General features: G+C 46.0%; 1 protein-coding gene across 5 annotated transcripts in view; it reads left to right on the top strand.

Moving 5' to 3' along the window:
* Positions 1-18,836, top strand: part of MAP4K3 (mitogen-activated protein kinase kinase kinase kinase 3) — an 88,510-nt gene that overhangs the window by 2,484 nt on the left and 67,190 nt on the right. For all 5 annotated transcript variants that reach the window (XM_068153063.1, XM_068153062.1, XM_068153061.1 and 2 more), the window contains exons 2-3: positions 11,129-11,186; positions 16,287-16,377. In XM_068153063.1, the coding sequence (XP_068009164.1) occupies positions 11,129-11,186; positions 16,287-16,377 (149 nt within the window). The remainder of the gene's footprint in view (positions 1-11,128; positions 11,187-16,286; positions 16,378-18,836) is intronic.

Below are 18,836 nucleotides of genomic sequence, written 5' to 3'. Positions count from 1 at the left end.
CTTAAAAACCTCCAGGGATGAGGCTTCCACCACCTCCCTGGGCAACCTGTGCCAGTGTCTCACCACCCTCATGGTGAAAAGCTTCTTCCTAAGAGCAGCTTCTTTCACATAAGCTCACTGGGGTTTTATCTTAAATTTGTGAGGGGTTTCATGAAGCTTTTTTGCTTCACTTCATCCTGCTGGCTGTAGGTGAATTTTGTGCTTGGGGAAACCATCGTGCCAATTTGAAATGAGCTGTGTGAGGGATGGTGCTTGTAAGTGTTAGGGTTTCAGCAAAGAGGATCCTCTCTTCAAACTCTCTGTGAATTGTGGTTTGCCACCTTAGCAGGGACAACTGTGTAGGGAGGTGTTTCTACTGTTGGTAGGTAGGGATTAATGGCTTAATAAAACGACAATCTTGTTACACTGGCATTCTTGGTGAAGTGCTGACCTTTCTGTAACCTGCTTTCATGGCAAAGAGCGGATGAGTTGAAAGCAGAGCAGGCTGGCACCTACTTCCTTGCTTCCTTTCAGTTGAACTGAGACACATGGATTAAATGCTTGATTTGTTTTTCTTAAAAAAAAAAATAAAAGCAGTTGTATATTTTAAAAAGGAAAAGAGGCAAGGATTCTACTCTGAAGATTCTGGAATTTGAAGTTTTGAGAGTCTGTGGTGTGGATTAATCATAGAGACTTCTCAGGATCTCAGGTAGTGATAGGACTAGGGGGAATGGAATGAAGCTGGAGGTGGGGAGATTCAAGCTAGATGTGAGGAAGAGGTTCTTCACCATGAGAGTGGTGAAACCCTGGACAACCCATTTCAGGTGGTCGAGGCCCCATCCCTGGAGGTGTTTAAGACCAGGCTGAACGAGGCTCTGTCCAGCCTGATCTAGTGTGGGGTGTCCCTGCCCATGGCAGGGGGATTGGAACTAGATGATCCTTGTGGTCCCTTCCAACCCTGAATGATACTATGATACTATGATAATGAGGACATGGGTTGGATTGGAACACTCCTGATGCTGTGAGTCCTGCTGTTTATATCTGGAAATTGGCTGGTGTGCTGCAAGTAGGGATTTTTGGCTCCAACCAATATTTTACAGCCTGCTCTTCCACCCAAGTTCAGCTTTCAAACAGGCCTTGGGGAAGATGATAATGAATGCATCACAGAAAAGGTAATGGGTAACCTGTTCATTCCATTAGCTCTCTATCAGATAAGCACAGTCACCAACAGCCAGCACCAGTGCAAGTTTCTTGTGGGAGGTGTATGTTGTCTGGATTGCTTAGTGCTTAATGTATCTCTGGGGATGTGAACACTGGACAGAACAGTGAGGGTCTAAAAAAAGATGTTTGGCTGCTTATTTTGTTTTTTCTCTTCAGTGAAGCTGTGTTGCCATGTTAGATAACTATAATGTTAATAATACAAAGTCCTTCTTAGAAGTTTAAGTAAAATACAGGACTTAATCCATTCCCTTGTCCAGAGATGTCTCTCCTGAAGCCTGCTGTAGGTAATGGTGACATTGAGTTACTGTTTTGTTGTAGTGTTGATGTATCTTTAACAAAACTGACAATCTGCTGGTAGTGGGGTTTGGTGGTTGCTTTTTTTTTGTTGTTGTTTTGTTTTTTGAAGCTGAGTATTCATGAGTGTTGCATGTCACACTTTCATTTGCACATTTTCATTGTCTGCATTTCAGTATGCTTAAGACGGTGGAGTCACTGTCCCTGGAGGTGTTCAAAGTAGGATTGGACGTGGCATTTGAAGCCATGGTTTAGTTGTTAGGAGGTGTTAGGTAATAGGTTGGGCTTGATGATCTCTGAGGTCTTTTCCAACCTGGTTGATTCTGTGATTCTATGAAATGTTGGCTCAATCTAAAGTCTTAGTTTTGAGACTGAAGGCAAAAATTGCTTTTCTGATTGCAGCTGTGTGTCAGGAAAATTCTTAAATGTTATCCTTTGTTTCTGTTGAGTTTTCTCACCCAAAATGATACACAAAGAGCAGGCTCCATATGCTCTGAATGAGGCTCTTATAGAAGTAACTTCTGTATTCTGTGTTTCACTGTTGCAAAGAATTTGTGTAGGGTGTTAAGCGAAGTGTAAAAGAGGAGTGGGAAAATAGTTGCTGGCCTGTCCTCGGCACTTTCAGGAAATGTTCCTAGAGTTAAATGAGGTGGTTGCTTAATTTAGCTTGCTCCCCATCTCTCATGTAGAATGACTTTTCTGTCTTTTTTTGTTTTTTTTCCTATGAAATTGCTCTTCTAATTGTCCCTAGTCCCAGGTTCTCTTGAATTTCTGCCATTCCTTTGGAGTTTGGGTTAGAAGTGCTGCACACGATATTCTGACAGAGCATATTAGTAGTGCTGCTGTCATTTTCCTCTGTGCAGCAGCTCAGCTGCTTCATCCTGAATCTCTCACATTCTGTTGGTATCTCCAGAGGATGCCTGGTGACTTCCTGCATTTCATTGTCAACTGTGCTTCAGGGTGCCTGGTTTCCAATTGCATTCCAGGTGAGCTTGAACTTCTCCAAGCTCCCGTTTTAGAGAGTCCTATGCACAAGTCTCCTCTCTCCACATCTATGCTCTTGCTTCTCTTTTCTGGGATGGTCCTTTAAGGCATCAATTCTTCTGTAGCTCTGCTTCATCTGGAATATTGAAACTGTGTCTTTTCAGCAGAGTGTTTTTCCATAGGCATTTTAATCTTCCTTTCTTCTTGACTGAAGTTAAAGCTGTTGGAGGTCCGTTTGAGTTTGCTGGGAATAAATTATTGTCTGTGCATTGAAGGTTCTCTAGTTCAGCTTTTATTCCATTTTGAAGCTTATCAGGCAGGCAGAGAGGGGTGGCTGTTTTGCCATCCTGTTTTTACTGTGCTGAGTAAGTACCACTGATCTTAGTTATTGTGGTTTCCTTACCCAATAATGCGTGAACTTGCTTCCAAGATTTTCGTTTGCCGTAGTTTCAGATCTTTTTGTTTAACATTGCCTTTATCAAAACCATGCTTGCTGAACTTGTAGTTACTGGGTTTTTGGTATCATGTTTCCTACCAGAATGTGGAACCTAATTATTTTTAGCACATTTCTCAGTTGTTCAAGCTCTGTTAATTGCGGCTGTGACTTTGAAGGGTGGGCTGAACTGATGACTGAGAGTGGCGATTCCCTACCCTGCTCCTGCCTGTCTTGCTGCTTGCTTCCTGTTAGCTCTGGTGCTCAGCATGATGCCAGCATGGTTAACTAACCTGGCAGAAAACTAACCCAAAAAAGGAGGCAAGTGGGTTTCTGCTAGCTTGGAGAATTGAACTGGGTCCTGGGGAAGTCGTGTGAGCTTGGGAGGGCTGGAAGCAAGGGGGGTGCATTTTCCTCAGGAGTGAAGCTAATCCAGGTCAGGAAGCCTGTCTGTACCCTGGAACCTGTTATCCCATGAAGTAGCAACTTGATTAGAAATGGCTTGTCTACATTTCATTCAGCATTTCATGTAAGTAGTCAGAACCAGAAGCATTTTGTCTTTGCTGTTGTAGTGTTTGCTTTTTTTTTGACTATTATTTGTATATATGCTTTATATGACCAATGTCCTTCTGAAGGACGAGTATCAACTTGGCAAGAGATTTCTTTTTCCTCCTTGGACCTTGGATTTTATGTCAGTACTGGTTCAGCTGCACAGAGCTCTTCTCTGTATGAATCTGCTGTTGTGACATATGTAAGAAGCAGTGCTAAATGTGCCTTCTTCCTGCTTTTACTTCCAGAGACACACTATGCACTTCTTTGGCTGGGCCGACGTTTCCCAGAGCTTATCCGAATATTGCCTCACTCTATTGCTCTTTTCCTCTCTATGTTACAGTAATAATTTCTTTGCAGTTGTGAGGCAGTTTGGTTAATCAATTTTTGCATAATGCAGGCAGAACAAAACCTGTATTTTTGCTAGCTTTTACATCTAGTGGGTGGCAGTTTTTATATAACATTTTGATCTGTTATCCTACTGTTGTCACAGAGACCCCAGTAATTATTTCCTCTTTAATTTGGTAGTACCTCTCAGCCTGATTTAGCAGTTGGATTTTTTTTTTTAACTGCTCCTCCAGTCTAGCTGTCTGGAAAAGTATCATTCTTCTTTCTAGCCACTGGTAGAATGAGGATCCTTACACAATTCTCCAGGGAACAGTCTTTCTTAGTTTTGCACATCTCAGTCACTCATTCACATTAGCAAGGAATTGCTTCATGACTGATGGTTTCAAAGGTATTTAATTAGACCTAGTCAATCCTGTCAGAGGTACCTAACATTCATCCTTGGCAGGGAACCTTTGTGTCACTACAATCAGGGTTATATTTATTTTCAATTTCTTTTCAGCACCCACATGAACAAAAGTCTTACTCTTCCTTGGGACAGCACTTTCAGTGCTGGTAGCCCAAATGGAACAGGATGCAAAGTGATGGCTTATTCAGATTGTTGACTTCAAGTCATGTTTCTTTAAGCAACAATTTATGCCCTTAAGCAGTTGGTAGCCTGCTGTGCCTGAAGGCATCAGTCACCTGCATGAAATCAAGGTCTGTTTCTCCATTCTGGCTGTCTTGAGCCAAGATGTACTGGTCCAGGGGATGACCAGCTGGCCAAAGAGGCCCATTACTGCTGGTGTTGAGGAAAGGAAGCAGTGCCTAAGCTGAAGGTGAAAAGACATGACATTTGTGCTTTGCTGCCCATGAGGATGATCAGAGGGCTGGAGCACCTCTCCTGTGAGGACAGAATGAGGCAATTGGAATTGTTCAGTCTGGAGAAGAGAAGGCTCTGAGGAGACCTTCTTGGGGCCTTCCAGTATCTGAAGGGGGCTTCAAGAAAGCTGGGGAGGGACTTCTGAGGGTGTCAGGGAGTGATAGGACTGGGGGGAACGAAGCAAAACTAGAAGTGGGGAGATTCAGATTGGATGTTAGGAAGAAGTTCTTGGCCATGAGGGTGGTGAGACACTGGCACACTGGCACAGGTTGCCCAGGGAGGTGGTGGAAGCCTCCTGCCTGGAGGTTTTTCAAGCCAGGCTGGCTGTGGCTGTGAGCAACCTGCTGTGAGGTGTCTCTGCCCATGACATTGGAATTGGAACTGGCTGATCCTTGAGGTCCTTTCCAACCCTAACAATCCTGTGATTCTCAAAACAAGAAATCCTGTTGCATTATGAGAGTGCCAAACCAGCTATAAGGTGTAGAGAGTGCAGGTCTGGCAGGGCTGCCTGCTGCTTGGTCTCTATTCCTTCGGGTGGCATTTTGCATGTCCTGCTCCAGATGTATCTGTAGATGCATCTAGGGATTTTTGTGATACTATTTTTTGACATTACCATCACATAAGACTTTGCACTGTTTTAATCAGCTTTGTTCTGAAGTGGAGTGTTAGAGGTTAAGGGACTAATGTCCTAATTGTAAACAAGTTTTTCCAGAGAACTTGCATCCAGTGGGATGGAGGATCTTAAAGGGGCTGAGCAGAATATAAGAAGACAAATCTGTTCCATTTCATTGGTTCGGCAAATTTCTCTGTAGTTTGGGACCACAGCTTGTTCTTTCTCATCTCCTGTTTTTCCCTCTTTGCCTCCTTTGTGAACTTTGTTTTCACCTCTCTCTGACGATCATGTGGGCTATTGGTTAGAATACTGGCTGGGATGAGAGGGACATAACTTAGCTGGCACACAGCCTTCTGGGCTTTGCCTGGGGTGGGGTGTGGGCTCCTTTTGTGTACAAGGTTGGTCTGTACAATACAGGGGGTAGCTGGACTATTGTCTAGTTTTATATGTAAATGTATTTTTGTATATGTTTATTATCTTTTATGCTTTTGCATATGCTGTGTCAGTATGGGTTTGATGGATGCAGATACAGAACTGGCTTGAGGGCTGCACCCAAAGGGTGGCTGTCCATGGCTCCATGTCCAGGTGGAGGCCAGGGACAAGTGGAGTCCCTCAGGATCAGAACTGGGACTAGTCTTGTTCAACAGCTTTGTTGGTGACATGGACAGTGGCATTGAGGCACCCTCAGCGGATTTGCTGATGACACCAAGCTGTGTGGTGCAGCAGACAGACTGGAGGGAAGGGGTGCCATCCAGAGGGACCTTGACAGGCTGGAGAGGTGAGCCCATGACAACCTCATGAGGTTCAACAAGACTAAATGCAAGGTCCTGCATCTGGGTCAGGGCAATCCCAAGCACCAATACAGGCTGGGCAGGGACTGGCTTGAGAGCAGCCCTGAAGAAAGGGCCTTGGGTTGCTGGGGGATGAGAAGCTCAATAGGAGCCAGCAGTGAGCACTTGCAACCGAGAAAGCCAATCACATCCTGGGCTGCAGCAAGAGAAGCATAGCCAGCAGAGCAAGGAAGGTGATTCTCTCCCTCTACTCCACTCTCATGAGACCCCACCTGGAGCATTGTGTCCAGCTCTGGAGCCTCTGTTACAGGAAGGATCTGGAGGTGCTGGAGTGTGTCCAGAGAAAGGCCATGAGGATGAGCAGAGGGCTGGAGCTGCTCTGCTCTGGAGACAGCCTGAGAGAGTTGGGGCTGTGCAGTCTGGAGAGGAAAAGGCTCTGAGGAGACCTCCTTGTGGCCTTGCAGTATCTGAATGGGGCTCCAAGAAAGCTGGGGAGGGACTTTGGAGGGTGTGAGGGAGTGATAGGACTGGGGGGAATGGAGCAAAACTAGAAGTGGGGAGATTCAGATTGGATGTTAGGAAGAAGTTCTTGCCCATGAGGGTAGTGAGAGACTGGCACAGGTTGCCCAGGGAGGTGGTGGAAGCCTCCTGCTTGGAGGTTTTTCAGGCCAGGCTGGCTGTGGCTGTGAGCAACCTGCTGTAGTGGGAGGTGTCCCTGCCCATGGCAGGGGGGTTGGAACTGGATGATGCTTGAGGTCCCTTCCAACCCTAACAATTCTGTGATTCTGTCTTTTAGTTTGCTTTTGTAAATAACTTCATTTTCCTTCCAAATTCTGAGTTAGTGTGGTTATTTACCCTTGTAGGGCAAATTCCACATTCTCTGTGGTGCAAACCCACCACCTTGTCACTATCTTCTACCCACCTTTTTTCTCTTGGCTTTAGTTTGCCACACCACTCTTGCACTGCATAGTGACCTATGGACCCATAGAGAAAAAAAAATCTTGCCAGCAGGACACAGTATTGTTAAATAAAAATTTAAGATATTGCCAAACATTTTTTTTTGCTGGCCTAGCAATGTCCCTGACCCCCAGCTCAGCCTGCACATGCCAGGTGCATGCAGTATACAGAACCTCAGGATTTCCTGACCGCTGTCTGCCACAGTTGTGTGTCCTTGATTGCCTTACTAGTGGAAGTCGCCCCAAACCAGGTCTCTTAAGTATTAACAAGACCCTCTGACAACCTTTAGTCTTTGTTAAAGCTTCAGTAATTTTTTTTCTGGTTAATTGTGGAGATGAAAAAGTGCTGATGTTTGATTTTCATGAGCATCTTGCATCTGTGTTTGGTTTTTTTGCTGTGAAAAGAACACATTGGGAAGAGAAATATGGGACAAAAATCCCAGCTCATGTTTCAGTGGTGTCACTTTCTCATGATGCCTTGATTCCCTGGTAAAGATAAAAGGAGCTCCCATTTCTGCTGTTCTTAGTGTCTTTAGTATAATATATGTCACCATATATAGTGATGAGTGGAGAGAGACCCTGCTACCATCTGCATGGGCAAATAATGAATCATAGAATCAGCCAGGTTGGAAGAGACCTCAGAGATCATCACATCCAACCTGTTACCTAATACCTAACACCTCCTGACAACTAAACCATGGCTCCAGGTGCCACATCCAGGCCTTTTTTGAACACCTCCAGGGACAGTGACTTACAGGGAAGGCTGCCAGAAAAAAAGTTAACTTTTTTTTCCCCCCAGTCTATCAAGTATGGATGAGTCTTTGATTCATATAGGATCTCTGTTACTTCCAAGACCAATCCATAATCATCTGCCTGCAAACTGCCAGTAGTCCTGGCATTCCAGAAGGCAATTGCCACACCAAGGAACAGTGAGAGGTTTGAGATTAGCTGTGCTGGGAATGACCGGGGTAGATCTCCAGACACAGAAATATGCACTGCATTTGTTTCCAGGCTGTGTTGCCAGCTGTTTTTTATAGTCTTAGGGTTGTTGGTTTTTTTCCTTCTTCTGGCTCCACAGCCAGCTTTCCAGCTGCTGTGTTAAGATCTGTACTTTTACAACATTTGATGAGTCTCATAGCCAGTGAATAAAAGGTGTGAGCCTTTGAGCTCTTAAAGTGACTTAAGTGAGACCAGTGGTGGCTTACAAGGTGGGCAATTATCTACATCTCTTAGTTCTGTAATTCTGGCCTATTTATATGTGAAAGTAAGTGGGGGGGGGAAAAAGCCAGAGCAGAACTGGCCTCTCTGTAGGGACATAGAGTGGGCACGACATTCAGTGCAGCAGTGGTCCAGCACCGTGCAGCTCCAGCTACCAAGACTTGCCTGGGGAGAGGAAAGAATACATAATTAAGCAGGTTGGAAAAGACCTTTGAGTTCACAGCATGACAGAATCACCAAGGTTGGAAGAGACCTCAAAGATCACCAAGTCCAACCCATCACCACAGACCTCATGACTAAACCATCATCAAGTCCAACCTATCACTCAGCACCATCTAATCAACTAAACTATGGCACTAAGTGCCTCATCCAGGCTCTTTTTAAACACTTCCAGGGATGGAGACTCCACCACCTCCCTGGGCAGCCCATCCCAATGGCCAATCTCTCTTTCTGTGAAGAATTTCTTCCTAACATCCAGCCTGAACCACCCTTGGCACAGCCTGAGACTGTGTCCTTTTGTTCTGTCACAGGTTGCCTGGGAGAAGAGACCAACCCCAACCTGGCTACAACCTCCCTTCAGCTAGTTGTAGATGGCAATAAGGTCTCCCCTGAGCCTCCTCTTCTCTGGGCTAAAAAGTCTGTAGCTTAGCATCCTTCAAAAGCTGGGGAGCAGCTTTGCTGCCTTCTTTCCAAACCTGGGTGCAGAGGCAGGCATGCAAGCACCCTGAAAGCACAGGGCAGGTGACTCTGCAGTTTTAGTTAGCTGTCAAATGCAACTCTTCTGGAGGAGGAATCATTATTATCATTGTTTATGTTGTTGCTTAATGGTTTTAAAACAATTGGGCTTGCTTGGCTTTAGCGTGACAGAGCCCTCTACAAAATGCAGTTGTGCTGTGAGGAATTGCTGCTAAGCTGGCCACAGAGCTGCTGTGCATAGGAGGGTGTGGTATTTTTAGGCTGTGCCTTCAAAATTTTCCCACAGATCTTGAACAGAAAAGTAGTAAAATGTAAACAAATCACTCTTTGGTGTGAAAAGGAAAATAAAGATAATTCTAAACAATTCCTTTGCTTCTGTTTGACCTTGGCTGCATTGTTTTGGTTCAATCTAACAGCAGCTTTCCCTGTTCCTTTCTCTCCTCCTTTTGTACAGGGGGGTGTGAAGGAAGGCAGAGAAGGAGAAGTTAGGAGAAGTTAGGTAGTCAAAGACCGGGGGGGTTCTTGTGCTGTTTGTTAATTGTAAATATCTGTAACTGTTGTATATTTTGTACATATTTGTTGCATTTCATTGTGGATTGTAGTTTTGCTTGTAAATACAGATTTCATTTGCTTCCAGCTGGGCTGCTCTGGCAAAGTTAATGGGGGGGGGTGAAATTTCAACCCACCCCAGAGGGGAATGCTTTCAAACTCCTTTGTGCTTGGCTTGGCTTTTTTCTCACCTTTGCAGCACAGCCAGGAGAGTCGGAGAGTGGAGAGTAAGGACCAAGTGGAGAGTTGGAGAGTGGTGGAGAGTAAGGACCAAGGGGCGCGTAGTGACGTGAGCAGGAAGTGTTTTGCGTGGGCCGATGGGAGGCTTGGAAGCTGTCAGATGTGCTGCAGGGTACAACATGCTCCTTGGGCCCTGCCTGTCTGCTGCTTGATCCCTGCCTGTTGTAGCTGCTTTGCAGGCAGGACCTCTGTAGGTGGTTTGTTTATGAGTTTCTAACGTGGAAGAGCAGCCTAGTAGAATACTTGTGGAATTTCAGGCAGCTATGTGGCAGCCTAGACTCTCCTAAGCATAATTAAAGCTTTAGATCTCTGTACAGGTGAGCTGGTTGGTTTTTATTTATGTATATCCCCCCCACCCTTCTTTTTTTTTAAGAAAGCTTGCTTTATCATTAAAAAAAATAAATCCTGGATGAGATGTGATGTTGGAAGGTTGCTTCCTACAAATGTGTAGCAGAGGAGAGCATGCTAACTCCAGAATTCTGGGTATCCAGCTCACTTGCATTAAGCACAGACAAGGATTCATAGAATGGTGTGGATTGGAAGGGACCTTAAAGATCATCCAGTTCCAACCCCCCTGCCATGGGCAGGGACACCTTCCACTAGCCCAGGTTGCTCAAGGCCTCATCCAACCTGGCCTTGAACACCTCCAGGGAGGAGGCATCCAGAACCTCCCTTTTCCAGTCTCTCCCCATCCTCACTGGAAAGAATTTCTTCTTAATCTCCAGTCTAAATCTGCCCTCCTGCAGCTTCAGTCTGTTCCCTCTCATCCTATCAAAACAAGCCCTTGTAAAAAGGCCCTCCCTGTCTTTCTTGTAGGTTCCCTTCTCATACACTGGAAGGCTGCTCTAAGGTCTCCCCAGAGCCTTCTCTTCTGCAGGCTGAACAGCCCCAGCTCTCCCAGCCTGTCCCCATAAGGGGTGGGTTCTCCAGCCCCCTGATTATCTTTGTGGCCTCCTGGACCTGCTCCAACACTTCCATGACCCTGTTATGCTGGGGGCACCAGTGCTGGACTGTTATTTTTGTATCCAAACCACTTATTAAGGATAAGTCAATAACGATGCTTATGTCATGAGAATGTATGCTGTAAACCTAATAAAACAATAAATTCATGGTGTATTTGGGGGGGGGGCGGGGGAAACTCCAACAACCTAGCCTTGCATGGAACTTAAATACAGAAGATTGTTTGACTTCAGTGGCTCTTCCTGAGATTGTTTTTGCTTCAAAGAAGCCACAAACCCACAAGTGGTTTCACTGCTTTAGACCGCTGTGTATCTCAGTTGCTCTTTGTGTAACTCGGTTGCTCTTTGACTCTGCTGTCAGGGAATGTAGAGTTGAGAATGCAGGGCTGCTTGCTGTCTTCTGCTCTCTAAAATGTTTCCTTTTTTGCTGTTTTTGTAGGCTCGAAATGTCAACACTGGGGAGCTAGCAGCAATAAAAGTGATAAAACTAGAACCAGGTAAGTGTTGCTTAATTGAAATAGGCCACAGAGGCAAAATTGCTTTGTGTCAGACACAGTTGGGCAAAATTAATTGAGCCTCCTCACTGAAAGAAGGAATGGTGGTTGCCTTTTGGGGTAGGACAGCTCTGAAAAATAATGAGCATGACAAGTGAGAGGCAAAAGTGTAACTGGAGAGCAGTTAAAGGAAAGCTGAATAAAATTTGAATGAGAGTTGTGGGGGTTTTGTCTTTAATGCTGTGTTTTCAACTTTTGATACACACACCTGTACAGAACAGTCCCTCCCCAGCCCTCTTCAGATACTGCAGTGTAGCTCTAAGGTTTCCCCAGAGCCTTCTCCTCTCCAGGCTGAACAGATCCTGCACTCCCAGCCTGTCTTCATAGGAGAGGTTCTCCACACTTCTGAACCTCCTCATGGTCCTCCTTTGGACCTGCTCCAGCAGGTCCACATCTCTCTAGTCTTGGGGGCCCCAGAGCTGGACACAGCACTGCAGGTGAGGTCTCAGCAGAGCAGAGGGGCAGGATCCCCTCTCTCCATCTCTGGCCATGCTGCTTTTGATGCAGCCCAGGCTGCCCTTGGCCTTCTGGGCTTCAAGTTCCCTTTGCTGGCTCCCGTTCAGCTTCTCACCTACCAGCACCCCTAGGTTCTTTTCTGCTAGGCTGCTCTCAATCTCCTCATCCTCCAGCCTGTATTTATAATGGGGATTTTCCTAATCCAGGTGCAGGACCTTGCACTTGGCCTCTTTGAATCCCACGAGATTCGCCTGAGCCCACTTCTCCAGCTTGTCCAGCTCTCTCTGGATGACATCCTCTGGCCTGTTGACTTCACCACTCATCTGTAGTCTTGCTGAGGGTGTTTCTCTCTTGCTGTCTGTAGCATTGATGAAGGTACTGGGCAGCACTGGTCCTGGTACCAGACCTCTGAGGGACACCACTAGTCATCCATCTCCATCTGGACATCAGGCCATTGACTGCTACCCTCTGCATACCTGAGTGGTGCACAGTGAATGTGCTTTAGCTACCCTCTGGTCACAGATCTCGGTTTCTCTCTGTAGCTGTCACTTCCAGTTGTGATAGAGGCTTGGTTCCCAGGTTCAGGTGGGCAGTGTCTATATTCTGGAGCTGTGGTGCTGGCTTGCTTTGAGAATTTGCAGTCTGTGGGAGAGTGTGAAGTCTAAGGGGTGATAATGTTTAGGCACCTGCTCTAAAGCTTATGCTACTTTAATACTTTGGAAGCAATGAAAACACTGGTCAAATCAAAGAATCATAGAAGGGCTTAGGTTGGAAGAGACCTCAGAGATCATCCACTCCAACCTCTTGCTGTGGACAGGGACACCTCTTAACTATCCCAGCTTGCCCTAGTCCTCATCCAGTTTGGCTGTAAACACCCCCAGGGAGGAGGCATCCATAGCCTCTCTGGGCAACCTGTTCCAGAGTCTCACCACCCTCGTACCAAAGGACTTCTTCCTAAGTTTCAGCCTGAACCTGCTCTCCCTCAGCTTCAAACCATTCCCCCTTATGAAAATTTCCTCTCCAGCTTTCCTGTAGGGTCCCTTTGGGTACTGGAAAGCAGCTCTAAGGCCCCCTTGGAGTCTTCTCAGGGGTGAACACCCCCAGCTCAGTGTGTCCTCATAGCAGAGGTGCTCCAGCCCTTGAATCATGTTTGTGGCTTCTCCTGGCCTCACTCCAGCAGCTCTGTGTCCTTCTTGTGATGGAGGCACCAAAATTGGATGCAGTATTGGAGGTGGGTTGTCAGGAGAACAGAGTAAAGGGGCAGAATCCCCTCTCTTGTCCTGCTGGCCTCTTGATGCAGCCCAGGTCACGATTTGCATTCTGGGCTGCATGAGCACACTGCCAGCTCACGCTGAGCTTCTCATCAATCAACAACCCCAAGTCTTTTTTCTTTAGGGTTACTCTCAACCCACTCTCCATCCAGCCTGGATTTGTGCCTGGGGCTAGAATTGTCCTTTCATGGAGATACCTGTCCATACATCAAAAGGCTCTTCAGCCTTTGCACGCTTAAAGCTCTAGCCAGGATACAGCAAGCCATCAGCAGTGCACCGTGGATAGCAGACTGTCTGCTGTGGTGTGAACTTGGTGCTTGTGGCTTGAAATCTGCTATCAGTTACAATGCAGATGAAAATCAGATTTCTGGTTTCAAGAGAACCAGATAGGTAGGTCACCACCACGTTGATGTATTGGGAGAAACTCAGTAGATATTTTCTTAGATGATAGCTTGGCCAGTTCTGTTGGAATTTGTGGTGTTACATTTTCAATTTACTCACAGTCATATTTAAGGAATGATCTTTGCACTGCAGCAGTTGGTAAATATGAGCTTAGTGTCTGTATTTTAACTTCTTAGACAATAGGCTTCTGGTTTCAAAGCCCTTGATAAATATTGGGAAATGGTTTATGTTGAAAAGGACCTTAAAGATCATATAGTTACACCCCCCTGCCATGGGCAGGGACACCTTCCACTAGACCAGTTTGCTCAAGGCCTTTCACAGACTCACAGCCTCATCCAACCTGGCCTTGAACATCTCATGCAGTGCTAGAGGCTGGGGTCAGAGTGGCTGGAGAGCAGCCAGGCAGAGAGATACCTGGTGTACTGGTTGGCAGCAGCTGAACATGAGCTGGCAGTGTGCCCAGGTGGCCAAGATGGCATCCTGGCCTGGATCAAGAATAGTGTGGCCAGCAGGAGGAGGGAAGTCATTCTGCCCTGTACTCAGCACTGGTTAGGCCACACCTTGAGTCCTGTGTCCAGTTCTGGGCTCCTCATTTCAAGAAAGATACTGCGATGCTGGAAGGTGTCCAGAGAAGGGCAACAAAGCTGGGGAGGGGTCTGGAGCACAAGGCTGGGAAGCTGTATGGAGCACAGCCCTGTGAAGAGAGGCTGAGGGAGCTGGGGGTGTTTAGCCTGGAGAAGAGGAGGCTCAGGGGAGACCTTATTGCTCTCTATAAATACCTGAAGGGAAGTTGTAGCCAGGTGGGGGTTGGTCTCTTCTCCCAAGCAACCAGTGGCAGAACAAGAGGACACAGCCTCAAGCTGCACCAGACGAAGTTTAGGCTTAAGGTGAGGAGAAAGTTTTTCACAGAAAGAGTGATTGGCCATGGGAATGTGCTGCCCAGGGAGGTGGTGGAGTCACTATCCCTGGAGGTGTTCAAAAAAGACTTGGATGTGGCACTGGGAGCCATGGTTTGGTTGTTAGGAGGTGCTAGGTATTAGGTAATAGGTTGGACTTGATCTCTGAGGTCTCTTCCAAGCTGGTTGATTCTGTGCTTCTATGATCTCCAGGGAGGGGTCATCCACAAGCTCCCTGGGCAACCTGTGCCAGTGTCTCACCACCTTCACTGTCAAGAATTTCTTCCTCCTCAAGCTTCAGTCCATTCTTTCTCATCCTGTCACTACAAGCCCTTGTAAAACATCTCTCCCCAGTTATGCTGAAATGTGCTACAGCAGTACACTAAAAGGAGAAGTTTGAAATACTTTGAGTTTTCCATTTGCTTATAGTTTCTCTTAAGTGATTTATGAAGTTAAATGATTATTTTAGGCTTTCAGGCTTGTTTCATGTCTAAAGCCCTTGAGGTTAGTAGAGAATGACTGTCTAGTAAGTAATCAAACTTCTTAACAGCTGTATTAAAAACCAGGCTAGCTATAATTTGCCTTAGGACATTTTAGAGGAGCTTCAGTGCCAGGCACAAGAGCACCTGCAATGTATTTCTTTAAAAATCTAATCTTAAAGGCTATTAGCAACCTGTTACCATCATTCCCTTACCTTGGGTATCTTTTTCACCTTCCCTCTTAACCGCAGAACCCTCACACAGCACTCCCAATCCAGAAATGTCTCTTCTTGGTTTTCGGTTTCATACACGATTCCTTCAGTGTACACAGCTGGGAGGAATCTTATATCCTGTGTCCCGTTTTGGGCCTTCCAAGAGACAGGGATCTGCTGGAGAGAGTCCAACAGAGAGCTGTGAGGATGATGGAGTGGAGCATCTCTCCTGTGAAGTAAGACTGAGAACCCTGGGGCTGCTTAGTCTGGAGAGGAGAAGGCTGAGAGGGGATCTGATCAATGTCTATCAGTAGCTGAGGGGTGGGGATCAGGATGAAGGGGCCAGGCTCTGTTTGGTGGTGCCCAGTGACAGGACAAGGAACAACAGGTCCAAGCTGGAACCTAGGAGGTTCCACCTCAACACAAGGAGAAGCTTGTTTGGTGTGAGGCTGCTGGAGGCCTGGAGCAGGCTGCCCAGAGAGGTGGTGGAGTCTTCTCTGAAGACATTCAAAACCTACCTGGATGCTTTGATCTGTTGCCTGCTCTGGCTGAGCTTGATCTCTAGAAGTCCCTTGCAATCACTAACAACTGGGGACAGCCAAGGTAGGCAACAGTAAGACTTGGGGAAATGCCACATCCCTATCAGTGTTTATCTGGACATATGTTAGGCAGAGTCCATAACTGTTCATGGTTTCTGAGCTGACTGAAAACTTGCAGCAGGAAACTATTGAACGTTTGGCTTGTTTTGTTGTGGTGTTTTTCTTTGCTTAGGAAGATGATCTAATGGGTGTTTGGCATATGGCCAAAACCAGCAGAGTTCTGTCATGTTTTTAAGAACCTGGACTATTGACAAGGCAGATAGACACAGTAGGATCTTGGGGAACAGGAAGGTTTCAGAAAGAGCTGTGGTCAGTACCCTAAGAGATAGCAGATGTGAGGTCCATCTGACTCTGAGACACTCTTCACCATGAGGGTGGTGGGACACTGGAAGAGGTTGCCCAGGGAGGTGGTGGAAGCCTCATTTCTGGAAGTTTTTCAGGCCAGGCTGGATGTGGCTGTGAGCAACCTGCTGTAGTGTGAGGTGTCCCTGCTCATGGCAGGGGGGCTGGAACTGGATGATGCTTGAGGTCCATTCCAACCCTAAAAATTCCATGATTCTGTGATGTTAAGACTGAAGTTACTTATTGCTAAGGCTTGCTAATAAATGCTGATTTACAGCTGTGAAACTGGCAGATGATCAGTTTTAATTACTCCAAACCATCTATTTTATAAATGAGCTGTGAGTGTGAACCAGGCCAATGAAAACATTTATTCTTCTGCTTTTCAGGAGAGGATTTTGCTGTTGTGCAGCAGGAAATCATCATGATGAAAGACTGTAAACATCCAAACATTGTGGCTTATTTTGGCAGCTATCTCAGGTACAGTTTGTTTCTTTCACTCATTTAAAAATGGTGTGAGCTCTCTCTCTCTCTCTCCTTGTCAAGGACTAATCTAGAAGGTGACTTAGACAAAATGATTTACCAAGTTAGTATCTTGTGTTTTTCGCTCATTTGTTACTATTTTCACCACTTTTATATTCAATTCTTCATTTATTTTAAAGTCTGTTCTGCTTACTATGTTGTCACTCTATAAAGTGTATCTTAGCAAAATCTTACACAGTGGCTGTGTCCTTGGAAATGAGTTACTGATTAAAAGCTTTGAAGTGCACACACAAATGGAAAATGAAGCAGCATGGATGAAGAAAGAATCTGTGTATCACAGTAGCTTTGAAATCTCTTCCAGTGAGATGTCTCTTAAATACTTTGGGCAGTGTAAATATTGCATAATATAGGCAGAGCTTGTCTGACTTAACTGGTGTTGGCATGCAAAATTGTCTGATGGGTCAGAATTGAATGTTGTGTGGAAATAAGGAGGAGAGGGGAAAAAAAAGGAGTAGTGCTATATTGAGCATTAAAGATCATTTCATACTGAAGTAGCCAAGACCATAAGTTGTGCAGCCTTTCAGAAACCTACTGCTGATCTGTGTTTTGGATCTGTTTTGAAGTCTAAAAATGATTTGATATTCTAGCTTTCTTCTTAATCCAGAATTGTTTAGGACACTTAATGTGGTATATGTAAATCGTTCTGTCTCTGGAGGAGACTTCCAACACCTACAGGGAGGCTGGAGAGGGACTTTTCGTAAGGGTGTCCAAAGACAGGACAAGGGGGAATGGTTTGAATCTGAGGGAGAGTGGGGTTAGACTGGATCTTAGGAAGAAATTCTTCAGTGAAGGGTAGTGAGACTCTGGAACAGGTTGCCCAGAGTGGTTGTGGATGCCTCCTTGCTGGAGGTATTTAAGGCCAGGTTAGATGAAGCCTTGAGCACTCAAGTCTACTTGAGAGGTGTCCGTGCCCATAGAGGGGAGCTTGGAGTAGAGAGCTCTTGAGGTCCATTCCAACCTGAGCCATTCTATGACACAATCTATAAATTGCATTTTTGTGTAAATCAGTTTGTAAGGTGTCAGGCTTGCTTGTTACAAGGAAGTGTTAACCACAGTAAACTCATATGCAATACAAAGTCTCAGTATTGAGAGAATTGATAGCTAATTTCTAATAATATTTGCTGTTGGTAGATTCATAGAATGGTTTATGTTGGAAGGGACCTTAAAGACCATCCAGTTCCAACCCCCCTGCCATGAGCAGGGACACCTTCCACTGTACCAGGTTGCTGAAGGGCTCATCCAACCTGGCCTTAAACACCTCCAGGGAAGGGGCATCCACAGCCTCCCTGGGCAACCTGTTCCAGAGTTTCACCACCCTTGTACTGAAGAACAATTTCCTGAGATACAGTCTAACACTGTTCTTCCTCACCTTCAAACTATTTACCCATGTTCTGTTTCTAGACACTCTTAAAAAAAAGGCCTTTCTCCTGTAGGATCCCTTCAGGTATTGGAAGGCAGCTCTGAGGTTCCCCCAGAGTCTTCTCTCCTCTAGGCTGAACAACCCCAGCTTCCTCAGCCTATCTTTACAGCAGAGGTGCTCCATCCCTTGGATCATCCTTGTGACCCTCTGGCCTCACTCCAACATCTCTGTGTCCTTCTTGTGATGGGGACACCAGAACTGGGATGCAGTATTGGAACTGGGGTCTCAGCAGAGCAAAGGGGCAGAATCCTCTCTTGCCCTGATGGCCACACTCCTCTTGCTGCAGCCCAGGATACTGCACTTTTTGTGTTCTTGCTCCTCTCCCCTTCCTTTGGTGTGGTACTTCTCTTGTTTGAGCAGTGAAATGACTGTCTCTGGGCCTCTCATTCTCTGACCTGCTGTGTTTCAAGTCCCCTTCAATGGGAAGGCCAAGCAGTGGAGTACATTTGTACATGGCAGATATCAGTGGCTTGCTCCCCACTTGGTCCCCCTTTCCTTCTGTGTACTTAGGGATTTTTCAGGCAGTCAAACTCGTGCTTTGCTCTTATCTGAGGTATTAAGTTGCAGACATTAAGTGGTGCTGTTGATCCTGTCTCTGTTTGTTTGCTGTGCTTGCTGTATGTTCTGCAGACAGACAGCTATGTACTCTGTTCAGGGTGATTAGGTGGAGCTTCCTTTGGCTCAGAGCACTTAGGTGCAGTAAAAGGCTAAGATGAAAGGCTAGATAGCAAATTAGAAATACAGTTTCCTCTCTTGATCCTCTTATGTTCTTTTTCCTTTTCTCTAGGGCTTTTCCACACTGGGAAATTAATGCCCAGTAGGTGAAGGTGTGAATTTAGAGCACTTACCTACCTCCTGTCAGCCTGGAAAAGAGATGGCTCCAGGAAGTCCTGATAACAGCCTTCCAGTACCTGAAGGGGGGCTGCAAGAAGGCTGCTTTCAAAGGCCTGCAGTCGTAGGATGAGGGGCAATGGTT

Source organism: Melanerpes formicivorus, unplaced genomic scaffold (assembly GCF_026170545.1).
Source record: "Melanerpes formicivorus ecotype bairdi unplaced genomic scaffold, bMelFor1.0.p_v2 SCAF_25, whole genome shotgun sequence".
Taxonomy (NCBI): domain Eukaryota; kingdom Metazoa; phylum Chordata; class Aves; order Piciformes; family Picidae; genus Melanerpes; species Melanerpes formicivorus.
The sequence above is the reverse complement of the archived record's forward strand: the minus strand, read 5'-3'. Positions and strand labels throughout refer to the sequence as shown.